The following is a 19,642-nucleotide window of genomic DNA, read 5'->3' as shown; positions in this document are numbered from 1 at the left end:
TGCATCTAGTTTTTGAATTTAATTAAAAGTGTTAGAGGCCTTTTCCCCTTATGAATCCTTATGGTTACACTCATCTCTGGCAATTTCATCAAACAGACAATTTCACCTTTAATGTTATGATATAAAAAAAAATATACTTTGCCATTCCAATTTCAATGCCAATAATGAAAAGGTGCCATTCTCCCCCTGTTTACAAGATCACCACCAGGTCATAGCAATCTGTAGGATTAGGAAACAAAAAAGTTACCCTGCCAGAAAGCATGCAGGTTTAATTCCTTTTCTTTGCCCTCTGCCACTAACAATCAAACATTTTAAAGGATCCAGCAGCTCCCCCTCAACCAAGTAACTCAGTCTACACCGGAATAAACTATTTGCTCTTAACACCTTTTGCTAGTTTGCGCCACTTCCTTTAACAAGTTTGCCACTTTATATTTTTCAGCTCCAACTAACCAAGGCAATAGGAAAGCAGCACTTGAATTGCGCTTGTCACAGTAACCTATAGACCATGGTGGCTGTAAAAACTATTAGTGGAAACTAGTTTGGTTGGACCCTGTGGTGTGAGGCAATACTGACCTTATCAGACCTTTCCTCCTGGAAACCTGCAGTGAGAATATCCAGCTTTGCAAGTTGGACCCTCTTCCCCAGTAAAAGACAAACACAATGCAAGCTCTTTCCTCCAAACCAGGAACAAAGAATGATGTTATTTCCTACTGTTTGCTCTGGGAGAACTACATAGCAACACCAAGTCAAAGCAGCAGAAACGAGAAACACTTAAGTTATTTACTAGTATTTTATTTTATTTAAAAAAATGATTACAAAATACTTTAGAAAGCTCTTAAGATAAAAAAGCATAATACATTAAAAAAGACCACAGGTTTAGAATGGAAAAATATTTAAGCATTTCAAAATTATTTAAGTAGAAATTCAAGGCAAAACTGTATAAAATAATTATCTTTATAAAATTACTGTATTATCATCCTGATTTAATAATAATTAAAAGTCACTTAAAGTCTCAAAGGCATTAAAAGTGATAGATACTTCTGAATAGCACAACATTTAATATCCACAGAACTGCCTAGGTTTACAGAAGTAGTAGACGAAAACAAAGATGAGTCTCCTTCTTAAAGGCACCACCAGCATCCTGATTCTTTACAATTTTATATGACCTTTCAAAAATTTCACAAAGTATTTCCCTTCAGTGTAGAAAGCTTGGTATTTTTATTGCAGGAATGTGAACGAGGCTCACCATGATGGCCATTCTGCAAAAACATCTTGTGCAGAGCTCTGAGAACTGTGTGAGATGCCTCACTGCTCTTTCAAGTTGGAGGGTGCAAATATAGAACTGTAACAGACCACAGCCCTTCCCTGCTATTTTTAAGCACAGAGTGCAAGCACTACGACACAATTCCTTCATGTATTTAGGACCCAAGGGCACTGGTAGCATTGTGATTTCAACATGGGCTAAACGCCAAACACAAAAATCAACGGTCACCATCTACACAATGCCTGTGCAGATCTTCAGAACAGAAACTCACAGTCCAGCCACTTAACAAGTCCTCACATGTCCTGGGAAATCCTCTCCACTGATTCTCAAGGCACCATAAACAAAGCCTGAAAGTGGGTGCAGAGCCTTTAAATATTTTTGGACAGGCTCAGCTGGAGAATACAAAGCTTAGAATGTGTCTGAGCAGGCTCACAACACCACTGCCAACCACCATGGTGCAAAAAGGAGAAGAAAATCCCCAGACAGACATACTGGGCCAGTTGCTTCCATCCACAGGTCTTACTAGCAGTTAGGATTGTACAGAGGTGGTTACTTTGCAAACAGAGGCAGAAATTTAAGACAGCACTTCTGCCAGAGCTCCCACCACTCTCCTGAACAATCCCAAATCCACTTTAGTCAAAATCAGTCACCTTAATGTAAGCAATTTAAATAGCTGGTTTAAATAAAGCAGGCTGATTTCATCAGAAGCAGGCTGGGAAACAAGCAGACCGCTTTGCTGACAGAGCATGGGAGGGGTAAGAGACATCCAGCCACAGGCACAGAGCTCCTGCAAAACCAGACATTTAATCCCGCTCCAAAGCCATTCTCTGGGATCAGTCTAATTAAAAGACAGACACCAGAAGCATCAAAGGGGGCACGTCAAGACTGCAGGAGACCAGCCTGCTCAGCCACTGCAGCAAGGAAGTCACTCCCCACCTCGCCTGGGAGGGCCCCACACCTGCCCCTTTATCTTAGGCAGCTGCTAAAGCAGTTAAGGAAATGACCTTGCAGCAGCAGAGACCGGCATAACACACTAATAAACCTGCCTCTCGGCTCTTTTAAAACAGAACATCTCATACTTGTAAACGTTGGATTAATAGTACCACCATGCAGAAACTGCTTTGTTGGCCAACACCTGGTTTAGAAGCAACAGTCTAGCAGCTGCCTTAAACTTATAACCAATATGTGACTTGCTTGTAGTATTTAGCTACTACGTGACAGATTAATGCCAGATAAACAGTATGAGGAGCGGAGCAACATGTTTTGTAAAGAATAGCAGGACTCTTCCTATTAGTAAGCTCTATACGGAAAAACAACTGACCAGTTTTCCCAAAGTCTACTCTGAGCTGTTTTCCTTAGCTGATGGCAACGCCTGCATCCCTTTCAGTCAGAGGTGGAATCTGATCCTCAAAATCTATACACGGATCAGTCAGTTGGTGAGAGAATGGGTATAAACTTGGAACAGCTAAAATGAAAACTACAAACACGCCGAAATCCCCTCACTCTAACATTCCAAAACATGCCAGGGATGCCAGCATGTACATAGTAGGAGAACACATCAAACTATTCTGCAAAGCTGGGCAGTATTTGTTTAAAAAGACCTAATGGTCGGATCATGGGAGTCAGGAGAACCTGGTCTGTCACTTCTTCTGACACCAACTCCTTGTGACACCTTTTCATAAAAATAACTTGCTCTGTATTTCAGTTTCTCTGTGAAGTATCAGTAGAACTTGAAACAATCTGAAATAAGATTCTGGCATACAAGTCCAAACTTTGACAATTATGGGGTGCAAAACTCTCTTCTTAATATACTGTTACACACCCCATAAAACCCCTACACTCACTATCCCATTGAACTGATCTCCAGAGACAGATCTGAGACACATGAATAGTAAAACCAAAACAAAGCCCTCTATGTAAGGACAAGCATTTCTGTAAGGCCCCAGTTAGGCATCCCTTTTACATTCACAGTTTGACCAGTAAGTACAAGAATGAATTCTGCTGTGCTAATTTAAAACTTGTAACAGAAGTATCTGGTCCATTTATACAGAAAATATCTTTAGGGTATAGCTCAAAATTTAAGCATCACACACATAGATAGGGAGGTCAAGGCAGAGAGATGACATTACAGATTCTTTTCAGTAACAGGAATGGACACCAATAGCAAAGCACTTAGGTGGCGAAAAGTCTATAGAAAAAGCAACCAAAACCCAGAACTCTCATCATGCATTTTCAAACTGAAAAAAATTACACGAAAAATCATCTCAAGAGAAAAGTGCCATCATGGTGCTGCATTGCTTAATAAATACCAGCAGCACATTGTTACTCCTACACTATATTTACAGCTTTTAATTACAGACCAAGATTTAGAGACTACAGACATTTTGATGTGAAAACAAATTCAGTAGAATCCTGGGCAACAAAAAAAACAACAACAAAAAAAACACCCTTAGAATGTTCATCATAGATATGGGCACAATTCCCAAAGTAAGACATTGCAAATCACAGCAGGGAGATGGCAAGTTTCATATCACCAGTAACACTGCTTGTAAACAAAACATCTCTAATCTACCCAGTTTTCAGAGACAGCTACAGCAAGCTCTGTACATGTAGACTGAGATCAGGTTTTATTGCAAATGGACACTAATAAATACAAAAAAGCCAGTTCAAAGAGCATTTCTTCGCAAAGCAGGAAATTTGATGAAGGAAATTATGGCTTTTATGCATGGCTCTGAAACGGAGATACAGCTTAAACCTGATGCTTCACGTCACCTGTCAAAATTTTATATCCTCCAAGCAAAGTGTAGTGTTAGGCTTAAGTCTCAGAGCTTGGAGAGAGAAAATCACAAACTCACATTCATCAGAAAGTGGCAGCACTGGAAATAAAGAACTTTGACCTTCTTTTACAGTTCTTTGTCTTACAACAGCTTCCTCATCTGTTTCCAAATATGGCTTGCTCAGCCAATTTCTGGAGGGCTTAGTCTCAATGCTGCCACAACAGGTTACAGGACTATAAATTTGTCAGACTAGGGTATTGATGAAATGGAATTAATGCCTGGAAGACACGGAAAATGTCATGAGCACTCAAACAAGAACTGTTTTTGCATAATCAGCTTTTTTCTCATTTGCTTTGGTATTTTGGAACATCTCCTGGCTTACAGCAATTTGCTCTGCTTTTAAAAGCTTTCCTCTTAAGCGAGGTCTAGCAGTCTTGTTTCTACCTCAGACATCTGAAAAATGCTTTTTCATGGCTCCATTTATTTTACAACCATCAACATCTGGCCTGATACGTCTGTCGCCTGTCTGATGTGCATTGCATCAGTAGCGTTTCTTGCAGTCCTACAGCTGGTTGCTTTTAAGACAAAGGGTACAAGTACTTATTTACCTGTTTACCAACTGAGCTAGTCAGTAGCAAGACATCTCACGCTAGTTCCATATTTATAAAAAAAAAACCCTGAAAATGGTGGGATCCATAACCATTCTGGCAAAAATTACTGTTAACTATGCATAAGCAAGCTCCATACAGTATTAACCTTGAGAGGAATATTCACCAGCATAGTACCAACATGCTTTAATGTTCTCCCCATTGATGTTCAATTGCTACTTTTGAGATGACTTTTTGAAAAGATTTATTCTTAATCTTTTTCCTCTCACAGCTGGCTTCTCAAGTTTCTTTCCGTGACTTTTATAGAGCTTGAAACAATCTGAAATAAGATTCTGGCATACAAGTCCAAACTTTGACAATTATGGGGTGCAAAACTCTCTTCTTAATATACCGTTACACACCCCATAAAACCCCTACACTCACTATCCCATTGAACTGATCTCCAGAGACAGATCTGAGACACATGAATAGTAAAACCAAAACAAAGCCCTCTATGTAAGGACAAGCATTTCTGTAAGGCCCCAGTTAGGCATCCCTTTTACATTCACAGTTTGACCAGTAAGTACAAGAATGAATTCTGCTGTGCTAATTTAAAACTTGTAACAGAAGTATCTGGTCCATTTATACAGAAAATATCTTTAGGGTATAGCTCAAAAGTTAAGCATCACACGTTAACCTTTATTAGTCACCTCTGTCAAAATCAAATCAGCACCCACTTGTCCTTAAGTTATTCTATTTAGACACAAGTTTTTTAGTGGATGTCACTTGGACAGGTGGCAAGACCAGTTATTAAGCAGGACCAGTTACCTTAGAACATGATGCTCAAGGTGCCATTACTTGATCTAAGGATCTATAAAAATTTGTGATACAAAATTGATTAGAGTGAAGAGACAGAAGTTGTTACCTACGGTGTGCTGAAAAGTTTGTTTTAGTTTGCTCCATTAAGAAAAAAAAAGAAAAAGAACTGCAAAAAGTTAGCTTTGTTTATTCAGGGGCTGATTTTCTGTGGCACTCTGAGTGTTGCCAGGATTTTCAGTGTGTCCACTGATGTTTTGTTTCCGACTGTGAAAATGCTCTGTAATAACTTCAGCTAAAAATGCAAAACTTGCAAGAAATCCAAATGCCTGTGAAAGTGAAAAGAATACATGATTTTAAAATGTACAAACATTAACAGTATTCTAACATTGTTTGGAGAGATTTGATGGACTGCTTACATATGTTAAGAACGCTTATATATTAAAATTACAGTCCTGAAATCAGTGGTTCCATTTAAATTAGTAACAGATCAGAAATCATAATTTTAGCACATTTAATGCAAAAGTTTTAGTACATTTAATGCAGAAGTTTTTACAGTTCTTATTCCCTTAATCACCCTTGAACCATACAATATATTCTGAACAGCCCTTAAAAGTATATTCATTTCATTGCAAAACTTAGTTATTAAAGAAGCATGGCATTGGTGGTATAGCAGGGTATTTATCCAAGAGGTGACTGCTGATTCACAGGACTAAGTGAAGAAGAGTAACACTTGGAAGGTGAAGGGAGGGAAGATCTGCAGAGCCCAAGCAAGTCCTTGCTGGGTCAGCGAGGGAGGGTGAAATGACATTTTGTTAATGACATTTCATTATTAGTCATGGCAAGATAGTATAAGGAGAAGGTTGGGTTTAGCAGCTTCTTTCAAACAAGGAACCACGCACATGCATTATTCTAACTTTTACCTAAATTTTACAGAACTGGTTTGCCCCAAAGCAATTTGACACTACTAAGTCTTAAATCAAAATAGGGTTTTTTTAATTTCAGCTGCAGAAAAAAAAAAAATCTGAAAGGCTTTATACTCAAACCATTAGGTTTGAATCTATCAGCATCACAGAAGATGACGAAACAAAAGTGTGTCTCTCTAATAGCTTGTGCTGTTCACGGAACAGAATTATTTTGCTTTCTTTTCTAACTAATTTCTTCTTCATTTGAGAATAAAATCAAAATTTCATCTCTCAAACTCACATATTCACAATTCCAAGGTTATTCAACAGAAGTGCCAAATGAGTGAGGAATTACAACATCCACAGGATCCCAAAGCCTCTTCAGTGCCTTGCCCTGAGCCTCTTCAGAGTCCCTTGGGAGATGCAAGTCCTGTTGCTCTTCTATTTCTGTCACTGAGGAAACTGCTGCTCTTACTGCAGCCTTTGCAAGTCAGCATTCTCCACATATGCTTTATAATGTCTGGCAAAAGACGTGGTTTCTTGCTGACTCTGTGAGGGGGTGGCATTATGAAAGGACAATTGAGGAAAAAAGCAGGCATTTCAGAGAAAGGGTATCGGAGAACTGGGGAAGCTGTGAGAGATGGCAACGTCAAAACAGTGGCAGATGACAGGGAAGAATAGAGAGCCAAGGCAGGGGAGTCTGAGGAACGCAAAAGCAAGCCAAAAATGCTGGGGAGCCACAAGTAAGTGCACATAGAGCTTCCCAGTGATCCTGAGGAATGCCTGCTCTTTCAATTTCCTACAGGAATTTTCTGGAAGGTCAGAAATAGCTAATTCCTCCAGAAACACCACAACACACTGAATTCTGTTCTCTGCTCAGTTTCTTCCCTGCAAATGGAGTGAGGTTTAGAGGGCAGAGAAATTAACACACAAGATAAATACAAAGTAAATTACGCCATTTTAAGACTTACACATGCAGCTTTTTCCACAGCAGACCCAGAGCTGGTCACAACAAACACTATTGACGCTATCAGAAAAAAGACACCTATGGCTGACATGGCCCAAAAATTCTGCAAATGTAAAAATAAAGAATATTATAGAACTGTAGATTATACTACCTGAAAAAGAACAAGCATCACAATAGCAGCTGAGTTAACCTGCCAGTGAATTTATGCTTTGAAAGTTTGATGCTAATGGGAGCTTCAGGAATTATATTTTACAGCTATATTCCAAACAACATTCAGTATTATCAACTGTTTAAGAGTCTGCATTACATACTCCCCTGTTTTTGTCTTCTTTAATTATTTCATTCATTTAATCTCACTTCTTTCACAATCAAATTCAAGCTTAGGTGAACCATACTAGTATTATTCCCTATGTAAAACATTTAGGAAACCAGAAACCAGAATTAAATGTGCTCATTCGTATCTCTTACTACACTCCCTTATCTGTACCTCATGTAAAAAAATCTGCTGTTTGCTTTGAAGACAAATAGGAAGGACGCTCCTAAGACACTATAATATTCTTACTGACTTTACAGAGCAACTTTGTGCCACTGCTTTATCTTCTGAAACATAAAAGCATTAACTGTAGCAAGTATGATTATTACCAAAAATGAGGTAAGATACACCCAGTAGGAAAATAGATAGGGTAAACACACAAATGACAAGTATCATGCTGGCAGTGAACTGGGTTCCGTGTATGTACATATATATGCAATGACTAGGTAGTGGTATTAGTCTGTGTGAAAGACTTTCACACAAGTCCCACAATCCTGCAGGTAACCCATATGACAATTTTGGAAAAGTTGTCAGTATAAAAGAGACTTCTCTGGAGACATTCAAAACCCACCTGGATACATTTCTGTGCGATCTTCTCTGGGGGAACCTGCTTTAGCAGGTGGGTTGGACTAGACGATCTCCAGAGGTCCCTTCCAAACCCAATCTGTGCTTCTGTGAAAGCTGTCTCATTTTTTAACTATAGGCTACTTTAATATACCCTTTAAATAGAAAAGGAGATTCATTCTGCGTAGCCTTTTTTACTCTACCATAGTCTTTAAGCACTTAAAAGAAATGGTTTTGCTTAAAAGAAATAAAACCAACAACACACAAACAAAACTAAAAAAATCCTTACCACTCTCTGTACTTTATCTTCTCCAAATGTTTCATATACATCAGTGCAATACACACACAGGATGAGTAGGCTCAAAAGAAAGGCACTGCAGCTTATGAATTCAAAGAAGTAAAGTCCACCACACTTGATACAATCCTCCACAATTTCTTCAAAAATAACAGCCAGAAGAGAGAGAATCTGCAAACAAGTAACATGCTTGAGTTGGATCAAGTCTCTAATATCTTCAGCAAATAGACATCTCTGATATGAACATTAATAAACACAGCTGTAAGGAAAAATCCTTAACCTACAATGAACCTGGTAAAATTCCGCACTAATTTTTTACAGGCAAAAATAATTATATAGTGACACGGTTTACACTTGATGTTAAAATTGGTCACTAAACTACACTCGTGTAAGCTGAGCACATACCGCCAAATACAGGCTTCTTGAATAGACCGTCAATATTCCTGATTTGTGGTTTTGTGCAATTGCCATTTGGAAGCACACGGGGCCGCAGCGTGGCAAACATGCACCCTGCTCAGAACGAGCAAAATGCTATTGCTTACTACTTAAAATTGCCCTTGATTTTAAATGCATTTGGGTTCAGGGTGGAGGGACAAACTGGATGGCATTGACAGAGTCGGCTCCCTCCCTGAAGTTTACAGCTGATGTTAACCTCCCTTGATAAACTTCAGAGAAAGTACATGTAGCTAATAGCTCATGTGCTCATGACCCATTAACGGCAGCTCAGCTCTACGTGTAGGAACCAAAACTTTAAACTATGTTTAAGCTATGTTGGACAGTGTTTAGTCTACACAGAAACTTATGTTCACCTTCCTGCCACAGTATGTTTCGAGGAAAGAAAAAATACCTGTACAGTCACCATACATCTGCTGCTAGATTTTCTACTATTTCATTGCACAAGAATATTGCTTTATTTAAATGTTCTCTCATTTTGGCCATTTCTTGCTGGTTTCATTCATCCCATAAAGCTGACACAGGATTATAGATCCTTGTAAAGAAGGACTTCACCAAATTAAATCAAACCATTAGTAGGAATCAGACTCGGTCATAAAATTGAGACTGATATAAGGATGATGATCCTATTTTTAATCAGAGTATATGGGCAATAATGAGGTTGACAGTTTTTCTTTAAGAAAAAAAAAAAAATCTAAAATTCAGAATTGTTCTTGGAAAATAACCTGACCGTAAAAGTAAAACCAGCAATTTAGCACATGGGAACTCTAAACTACCCCTGCTAAGCCAGACCTCAGAAGGGCATTTCAAAGCATCATGTTTTGAAAACACTGCACTTGTATAAAGTAAACAGGATCTCAAGAAAGGGAAAGAACCCAAGCTGGGGAACTGCAACACGACTATCAGGCCTCCGCATACTTCCCTTCCCTCCTGCAGAGGCTGGCAAGGCAAACTTCTCAGCAGCCCTCGCACCTAAAACAGTGACAACAGCAGCTGTCTAAGGAATATTTTGAACTCTGGATTTCCAATTTTTATGTATTTTTTTTCATTTCAAAATATGTGCTTACAACTGCGTCCAATGACTTTCAGTTTAACGTTTTTCTCAAGGTCAATTAAAGTGCAAGATACACTTTCACATATAGTTCTAGCTCTTTTTATCAGCACTGAAAACTGAATGCCATCATTTTCACCTGGGATGAAACAGAACAGAAAGAGAATAAACCTGCCTTTTAAAGAATTTATAAACCCAGATAACCGTAATATGATCTACATAAGGGAAAAAAACCCCTCTCCACTGGGTGTACAAAGAAGTAGAAAAAGTCCCACTTGAAGAGTAGCTATAAAGGGTTCGGTGTCACATAAATGAGATTTACCAAGTAGAGTCCTATGTGACACTCGTCCAAGTCAATATTCAATATTTTATTAATAAGCTGAAGAGCAAAATAGATTACATCATTTAAAAAGCTTTGGCTTGAAGAATTTTGATTCAAGCCGTGTATCAACAGCACATTTATAAGCTGCCAGAGAGTTTTGCTTAGGTTTCTTGCTTCCTGCTATCACTAAGAGAAACAAAAGGGATTACTCTCATTCTGCTATCAAAAACAAGAGTTTTAAATACCATTTAAATGCCATACAAGTTTATATAGTAATAGCTGTGTAACATAGCAAGAAGCTTTTTCGAGTATTAGCCAGATTATTGTCTCTATTATTCATCTGCATTTTCATAACATCGCGCTATTACATGCGGTATAAATACATGAGCCACTTTAAACAAGCCAGGAGATTCCGCATTTTTTCATTCCCTTCCCCAAGAACTGTTCTGCCAGAGATCCACCTTTGTCTGTCAGCATTAATCCTGGGATAAGTGCAGACCTCTACAGGCTCACATGAAGCTGCCGAAGCTCCCTCTGGTTTGTTTTTATGGCCGAAGCTCCCTCTGGTTTGTTTTTGTATCTGCCTTCTCCACACTGATCCCATGGAGAATCCCGAGCAGTCAATGCCCAGATTATCCCTGATATCACTACTGCTTTTGTTTGAGCTGGCAATAATGAGCAGAGAGAGGCACCTCTGTAGTTCCTCAGTTTCTCGAAAGCTAAACCTTCTGGGCACCTTCCTGCACTTTGCCATATGCATGCACTGCTTGCTTTCCTATGTGCTGTAAATGGAAAAGTATCATTGGAGATGCAGTTTTTAACTTTTTTTTTTTTTAATTATTAGCTCTATCTGTCTGTAGGTACACCAGAAATTAAACATCTTCATCTGTGCCTTGCCAGCAATAAGTTATTCATCGATACTGACATTACCGTTAGAAGTTTCTACACAAATGTCAAGTTTCTAAAGTAGATTTAATAAGTGAATGCTACAAAAGAATGCTATGAAAATAAAGCAGATCAATGCACTTCCAAACAGGCCTGTGAAAATACTCAGCAGTGGTATTTCCAGTACAAAATCTTGTAATTCAGATGGCTGCATATATTAATCCTCTAAGTCTCCACAATCAAGGCTACTATAGGAAGTGAACAGTTGAGGAAAAGAGCAGATGTTTAAGACTGAATTACAATTTTCCCTTCCAGTTAGGGCAATTTGGGTAAAGTCAAACAATAGTTGATGACAAGTATTTCTGCTTTAGATAGGAATTTGTTTCTACCTCAATCTTGGCACCATATACACTGTGCCATTTACCTCTGTGCAGAATTTGAACCAGTCACGGACTAAGAAAAACATTTCACCTACTAAAAACAAAACGCAATACAACAATCTCAAAACCCATGCAGTAAGCATGCCTCCCAGCATCCTTTTGGCAGCTACATTTTCCTTATTTCATTTGCCCACAAAGCTTCAAAAAACAGGCTAAGATTACAATGTATGGCATTATTATTCAGAAGAAAAGGATTTCTAAAGTCTAGAAACCAGTTTTCTGCAGGTGATTTCACGGTGTTTTGTAAAACACTTGCTCACTTCTATAATGAGGGCAGCTGACTTTCTGAGTGCAATACCCGGTTTAGTAGACCACACGAGGGATTATTGGTGCATAATCCCAATAACAACCACTATCGTAACACAAGGCTAATAGATTTTAATGACCATCACCAGCATTTCCAAAAAACAACATTTTCCCAAACCGGGAACATTTTTCTTACTGCAGATACTGAGACTACCACCCTCAGGAATTTCTGGGGCTTCTTCAAAGTGTTGTGACCAAGAACTCAGAGATCTGAGCATTTTCATAAAGGGATACAAAAAGGGAGGGAAAAGATGTTGGAAATTAGGAGGGTGAATGACTATAACTCCATTTTCTTTTTCCTCTCATTGAAGGACAGGCACAGGCCATAAAATGCTAATTCTTTAGGAGCATATCAAGCAGCTATCCATCCCATTTAGGAGAATAATAATTTTCCTTTTTGCTACCTAGAAAGCTTTTGCAGTAATGCCTCTGTTAGTTTAAGACTGGTACGCAAGTAAATTTGCATATGTGATAGTTTCTTTTAGTCAGTGAACCTACTTATATAAATTATCTACTCATCTGGGAGCAACAGCGAGCAGATCTTACTTTATTAATCTCCAGTAGATGAAGTACAAGTTTATGTCCTATTATATTTACTTATTTAAAGCATTCTTGGGTGTGATTTTTTTTAAATACTCTTAGAAAATGTTATTTTTGGCAGCACGACCATAACGTTTACCAGCGCTCAAGAATCTTATGTTTCTGGTTGAGGGTTTTGACTGTGTACGAGATGAAGTTGAAAAACCCTATGTCCTCTTTTTTTGCAATGGTAAAGTAATGAGAAAGGATTGGAAATCACCTACAATTCCCTTGAGCATGAGACATCTGACTAAAAAGCCACTTTGTTGGTGGGGAAATGTACCCAGACATACATTTTTCAGTCAGCTGCCTTTTCCCACTGTTGGTTTCACTACCTCTCCGCCAGTACTGAAGAAGGATGCTCCTGGTGTCCTTATCAGCAGCCGCACTGACACGTTTTGGAAGAGCCCATCACTGAGCACAGAACAGGAGTCTGAGTCACGCGCCCAAGGGCTGAATGCGTTCAAGTATAAGGCTACATGTAGCAAAAAAGCAAGCAGAATATAAGCCTCTTATCTCCTGGTGGAACGTGCCCAACATGAAGTGACACACCGCCATGTCTTAGACAATAAGTCAGCACCAACGCCGCATGTTTCTGATGCAACGTTCTACCACGAATCACAGGGGAAATGAGCGCCCCGGTTTTAGCACAGACAGAGCAGCATGACAGGCTCACAAACGGGCTGCAGGGGCGGCAGGACAGGGAAGCCCAGATGACCCAGCAAGCCCTTCTCAGTTCTTCTGCCCTACTCTGACTTTCAACCAAAGGTTTCCACCTCCTGTTTTCACCCAGCGTGGCTCCCGGTAGAAAATACTAAGTTTCCTGTGAGGCTTCCTTCTGATTTTAAACCATAAGGACAGCAGGCGGCTGAGCCTTGGTTGCACAACCATCAGGTGTCAGCACCTACTCTTGCAGGTAGAATACGAAAAAGGAACGGGCCTGTTACTTCCCCCCTATAGAATAAACTTTAACTGTACAGTCGATGCTATTATAAGACACTGTGCCCCCTTTCCAGCTGAATCACAGGTCTGTGATGCCTCAGTGACCCAGAGCGTGACCTGACTTAGCTCAAGGCAGGCTTTCTGCTGCAAGGAGCCCTGTCCAACAGACAGACAGACAGACAGACAGACATCACTCCCCTGAAGCCTGTGTCCGGCCATCTCCCCAAGCCTGCGTTTTAACAGTGAAGAGTTTAAGCGGCAGGGGATTGCCCTAAAGCCGAAGGTCATCATAACTCGCTCGTTTCTGTACCGAAGCTGCACCCTTGGCAAGGAGGGACACCTGTAAAGCACTCAGGCGACAGTCGGTGACGCGGCGGGAGCGGGCCCAGCGCCGCGCCGGCTGCTCACCCCACATCCCCCAGCCGGTCAGAGCCCCGCGCACCCGGACGGGGCCACCTCGGTGAGACTTTCGGCCTCTCCTCACCCCCCCCAGGTCGGTCGGTCGGTCAGTCAGTCAGCAACCGCCCTGGCCCTGCTCCTCCCCGCTCTCCGCCGGCCGCGCTGGGGGGGGGCAGAGGTGCGGACTCACCGCTTGTAACGCTTTGGTCGGCAGCCGCCACCCGCGCAGGTGCCGCAGGGTGCAGCCGAAGGGGCGGCGGGGCGGCTTGGCCTGAGGCTCGGTGGTCTCGTTGTACACGGCGCCGTTCTCCATGGCCGCGCCGGCTGCCGGCTGGCGGTAAAGCGAAAGCAAAAGGGCGGCGGCGGGAGGGGAGGGGAAGGAGAAGGGGAAGGCGAGGGCCCGCCTGGCCCCGGCGGGACAAAGGCGCTTCCTGCAGCGGGCGCCATCGCTCCCCCCGGCGGCGAGCGGGCGCGGCGGCCCCGGGCGGTGTGAGGGGAAGGGGGCGCCTCAGGCTTGGGGCTGTTCTCAGGTTTTGTGAGGGGCGCTTATTAAGAACAGTTCACAAGGTTATTTACTTTCCTCCTGTCACATGAGACCATGACATCTGAAGAGTATTTTAAGCCAAAGCTTTTGTTGCTTATGTTCCTCATTATCAGTGAGTCTACCAATATACTGCCGTACCTTTGTCCAGATCAGCTTTTAGAAGAAGAGGTAGATAGATGATGGCAGAGCAGTGGATGTGGTCTGTCTTGATTTCAGTAAGGCATTTGACACAGTCTCCCACAGCATCCTTACAGCTAAACTGAAGAAGTGAGGTCTGGATGATCGGGTAGTGAGGTGGACTGTGAACTGGCTGAAGGGAAGAAGCCAGAGAGTCGTGGTCAATGGTGCGGAGTCCAGTTGGAGGCCTATATCTAGTGGAGTGCCTCAGGGGTCAGTACTGGGGCCAGTATTATTCAATATATTCATCAATGATTTGGATGAGGGAATAGAGTGTACTATCAGCAAGTTTGCTGATGACACCAAGCTGGGAGGAGTGGCTGACATGCCAGGTTGTGCTGCCATCCAGCGGGACCTGGACAGGCTGGAGAGTTGGTCAGGGAACAAAGTCATTAAATAGAACAAGGGCAAGTGTAGAGTCTTGGATCTGGGCAGGAACAACCCCAGGTTCCAGTATAAGTTGGGGAATGACCTAGTAGAGAGCAGCGTAGGGGAAAGGGACCTGGGGGTCCTGGTGGACAGCAGGATGGCCATGAGCCAGCACTGTGCCCTTGTGGCCAGGAAGGCCAATGGCATCCTGGGGTGTATTAGAAGGGGGGTGGTTAGTAGGTCAAGAGAGGTTCTCCTTCCCCTCTACTCCACCCTGGTGAGACCACACCTGGAATATTGTCTCCAGTTCTGAGCCCTCAGTTCAACAAGGACAGGGAACTGCTGGATAGAGTCCAGTGCAGGGCAACAAAGATGATGAAGGGAGTGGAGCACCTCCCTTATGAAGAAAGGCTGAGGGAGCTGGGGCTCTTTAGCTTGGAGAAGAGAAGACTGAGGGGTGACCTTATTAATGTTTACAAATATACAAAGGGTGAGTGTCATGAGGATGAAGCCAGGCTCTTCTCAGTGACAACCAATGGTAGGACAAGGGGCAATGGGTTCAAACTGGAACACAGGAGGTTCCACTTAAATTTGAGAAGAAGTTTCTTCTCAGTGAGGGTAACAGAGCACTGGAACAGGCTGCCCAGGGGGTTGTGGAATTGTCTTCTCTGGAGACATTCAAAACCCAGCTGGACACATTCCTGCGTAACCTCATCTAGGTGTTCCTGATCTGTCAGGGGGATTGGACTAGATGATCTTCTGAGGTCCCTTCCAATCCCTGACATTCTGTGATTCTGTGATACAGCTTTTCGTGGCAGCATAGGAGTAGATCCAGCCCATCGTATGTAAGCAAAGGTGTATTACATTCACTTTTATATTATTAATGTATTATCCACAGAAGCATTATGGTCCTCCATAGTCAAGTTCAGATATACTTCACTTATTTGAATTCAGGCAAATACAATGTATTGATAGAAAGGATGGCTATTTGCTTTTTTAACCTTAGCTTTATACGTGTGTAGGGAAGAGAGCAAGTTGTTCAGACACTGTCTCTCTTTCAGAGCCACGCAGAGAGGTGGAAGGATGTGTGCTACAGTGACAGGTAGGCGCTATTTTTAACTCTCCCAAAGGCCACCGTTAACAGATGGAGTAGGATGGGCCAGATAAAAGCAGTTGGGTCATACTCGGTGCTGAACATGTACAAGTAAGCCATATGCATGACCTCTCCTGGTAAGACAACACAAGCTGGGAGAACATCATGAGGTCCCCAGGCAGGTGGGACAGACTTGTCTGTGCCATGAATGATGTTCAGCTGCAGGAATTGGCTTGAGAGCCAAATAAGTAGGGCAAGTCCTGTAATTCCCAGGGCATGGGAGTTTCCGCTGAAATACTTAAGGTATTGTCATGGGTGTGCCCTAGCTCTTGCCTGGGGTTGGGATGAGGCTAATGTAGCTCTGCTGGCAGCATCCCAGAGTGCAGGACTAAGCAGGTAGGTGTAGTCAGTAACATTGACTGTTATGACTTCTGAGTCCCCTGTGCCTTTATTATATTTTTTTTTTACCTTAGTACATTATAAATAAGATTACATTACAAGGCTGGCATCTTTCTTCTGAAGGAAATTCCCTTTTTGTTTTGTTACTTGATAATATCTTAAACCTGGCTGAATAACTCCAAAGCCACAAAGTGTGTGACTAGGCTGTGGTCTGTTCTAAGGGAGACAGGACAGAGATAGAAGCAGTTGTCAGTTCTCCTTTTAATGTGTTCAGCAGCATCTAAAGCTGTTCTGTAGTTGTTGTCTTTTAAATCCTGACCGATGTCTTAATGCAGCATTGCTACATTATGAACACAGATGTTAGTATTGAAGACAACTGTCTTGACAGACTGCTTTTCAAGAAGTCACGGAAACACAACAAAAGCCTTCAAAGAGAAAATATACAGCAACCTTTTTCTAGGTACTGCTGTCTGTAAGACTTGTTTTTCCTGTTCAGGCCTTCTCCAGGAAATACATATCATTCAAAGCCTAACTTAGGCTACTTTATTTATTTATTAACATAAGGAGGTGTGTGAAAAGCAAAACAACAGCAAAGCTACAGGAATTATAAGATTATGTGACAGAGAAGGAATGAAAATGGAGCAACAGCACAGAACCTGGTAGTTTCAAAGTACTTCAGGCATTATGTTAAAACATACAAATGCTGCTGTTCACACAAATGGGTGTTCTTTACCCTTTTCATCAGAACTGTCTTTCAAGTACAGTATCCTTCCTTTAAAGAGGGAATGCAAATCAAAACAGTTATGATAAATAACAACCCTGTTTAATGCAGATAACTGTAATTAACTGGCTGTGATGTAATGGAAATCTCATTCCAGATGTACCTCTATGCATTTTCTTCTGTTGATGGGCTGCACCTGACAGAGTTTTCCAATAAGATAAGTCTTTCTTACCTGCCACCATGGCCTCTGCTGCAGTGGCAGAACCAGAGCTAAAGGTGGGACATGGAGGCAGAGAGGCAGCCCTTGGAGTTAGATCCTGCGCTACGGTAACATCCCCAGACAGCCAGGCAGAGAGTGGGAGATGGGTGGAAGCAGATTAGTGATGAGTGACCTAGTTTTCTCCCTCATTACATCTTCTTCAAAGATACCCACCATAGTGACCAAAAAGCAATACCAATTAAGTTGGGAAAGCCACCTCATTAGGGGAGATTAGTGTAAACACTATAGCTGTACAGCACAGTTACCACTCAATGCCACTTACATTGAAATAATTTACAAAGAAGTGTGACTGGAGCTCCTTGAAGCAGTTCAGTAAATGTCCTCCACCGGAATAAGGGAGATGCAGGCCAGGGCCGCATCACTGTTTTCATAAAGTGATGCCTCAGTGGCTCTTTGGCCCTCGCTTTGTGCTGCGTTACAGTGCAATGCTGAAGCCTGAATCCCTTACACTCAGAATCAGCAGCAGAGCTCCACTGATCTGACTTGTCCCTAATGAATATTCTCCTTTTCACATGCTCACAAATACAGTTGTGGGTTTGGTTTTTTTTTTTGCTTTTCTTCTCAGAGGGTGAGGGAGAAGGAAACAGAGGAATAGGAAAGCAGCGTAAGAGCCCAAACCACTGAAGGAGTCAGACTGAGTTTCACCTGAAGGGTGGTGAGGTTAATTGGTACTGCACAACTTGAGGAGCTCCACTGAAGTCAGCCAGTTGGAGGCACAGCTCTCTCCCTGGTTTTGGCTCTGGTGTTCCCATACGGGCATCTCAACAGCTTTTGTTCATGACTCTAGCCCTGTGTATTAAATGAAATAAATACAGGATGATGAACTAGCAAATTGAATATACCAAGTACGGTGGCAAAGAGCTCAGAAAAGACTTGAACATCCTGCATCTTCAGCTCTTGAGGCTCTATTTTTGGTCTCAGTATTGCAACTGAACTTCACAAACCCCGATCACCATACTTATGTGCAAGAATGTGTGATTTTTAAACAGCTGAGGAAGAAGAATTAGCATTTTTATCAGCTATTTCTGAATATCTCTTACGGCACAAGAGAAAAAAAAACCCTTCAACTCTCCATATTTCCCAAATGCAGGGTTAGGCCAACCCCTGTCAGTGGTTTTCTGTGTGTGTCTACATGGCATAGAAAAGCGTAAAGCCATGAGGTGCTCAATAGGCAACAGTTCTCCAGCTTAAAATGTCAGTCTCTGACATGTGCATCTGACTTTTAGGTTATATGGATATGTGCCATACTATACTAACCTTAAATTTCTAGTGATACATCTCAAGTGCAAGTACCAGCCTGTGGGGCTGCAGCCTCTTCTTGGGGAACAAATGTCATGTGCAGCAGGACACCCGCAGCTGGAGAACTGTTGCCTATTGAGCACCTCATGGCTTTATGCTTTTCTATGCCATGTAGACACACACAGAAAACCACTGACAGGGGTTGGCCTAACCCTGCATTTGGGAAATATGGAGAGTTGAAGGGTTTTTTTTTCTCTTGTGCCGTAAGAGATATTCAGAAATAGCTGATAAAAAACTGTCTGGAAATAAAGTGGCCATTTACTCAAAATTTTCAAGCTTAACATCTGTAGAACAGCTTTATTACAAGCGGTATACTCAAAGAATTGACATAGGAACATGGTAGAGAGGATGAGGAAGAGGAGATTTGTAGAATTCCCCCCAAACAGTTTAGTTTGAAGCTAATCAGCTCCTTGCCTACACAGAACTAGCCCTGAAAGTCCAAGGGAATTTATTTGGTTTACTTATTTTGTAGTGTTTTTGCAGTATTTATACTGCAAAGCATTTAAAAAGTATTCATTTTTCTTTATGAAAAATCATCTCCTGTAGTTCTCATAGATATCTCTTTGGTTTCTGCATCTTGTGTGCTAGACTGACATTGTAGTATTAAAGGCACACAAGAGTGATTAGAAGCCAAATTCAAATTATTTGTGCTTTTATTGTTTTTAAAACTGGGGTCATCATAAACCTAACCCACCTACAGCTTAGGGCATGGAAGCACAATAAAGGATTATGCAGAACTATTGTTGCCAAATTAGCTTCATTGTTTTACCTAATTTATTTCTTACTCATTTTTGGTGCCTGACTTGATGGTGAAGGAAGAACAGGAAGTAGGATTCACTGGCACTACATTCTGTGAAAAGGGCTTTCTGTCACAGATTCCTTTTGCATGATAGTT

The 19,642-nt window shown here is 41.6% G+C and overlaps 1 protein-coding gene across 2 annotated transcripts; it reads right to left on the bottom strand.

Moving 5' to 3' along the window:
• Positions 1–775: 775 nt before the first annotated feature.
• CMTM6 (CKLF like MARVEL transmembrane domain containing 6) lies at positions 776–14,216 on the bottom strand. Of its 2 annotated transcripts, XR_014183204.1 has the most exons (5): positions 14,056–14,216; positions 8,483–8,659; positions 7,321–7,419; positions 5,554–5,773; positions 776–4,319 (listed from the first exon to the last, which is right to left on the bottom strand). XR_014183204.1 is itself a non-coding variant. In XM_082044148.1 (4 exons), the coding sequence occupies exons 1-4, from the start codon at positions 14,176–14,178 to the stop codon at positions 5,624–5,626; spliced, it is 549 nt and encodes a 182-aa protein (XP_081900274.1). In that variant the 5' UTR covers positions 14,179–14,216; the 3' UTR covers positions 776–5,623. The 2 variants fall into 2 exon arrangements, 1 of the variants encoding a protein (XP_081900274.1); XM_082044148.1 differs by having other exon boundaries at positions 776–5,773.
• Positions 14,217–19,642: the final 5,426 nt, after the last annotated feature.

This window comes from Streptopelia decaocto (assembly GCF_964273445.1).
Source record: "Streptopelia decaocto genome assembly, chromosome: 2".
NCBI lineage: Eukaryota > Metazoa > Chordata > Aves > Columbiformes > Columbidae > Streptopelia > Streptopelia decaocto.
This window is presented reverse-complemented; position numbering and strand designations above follow the sequence as displayed.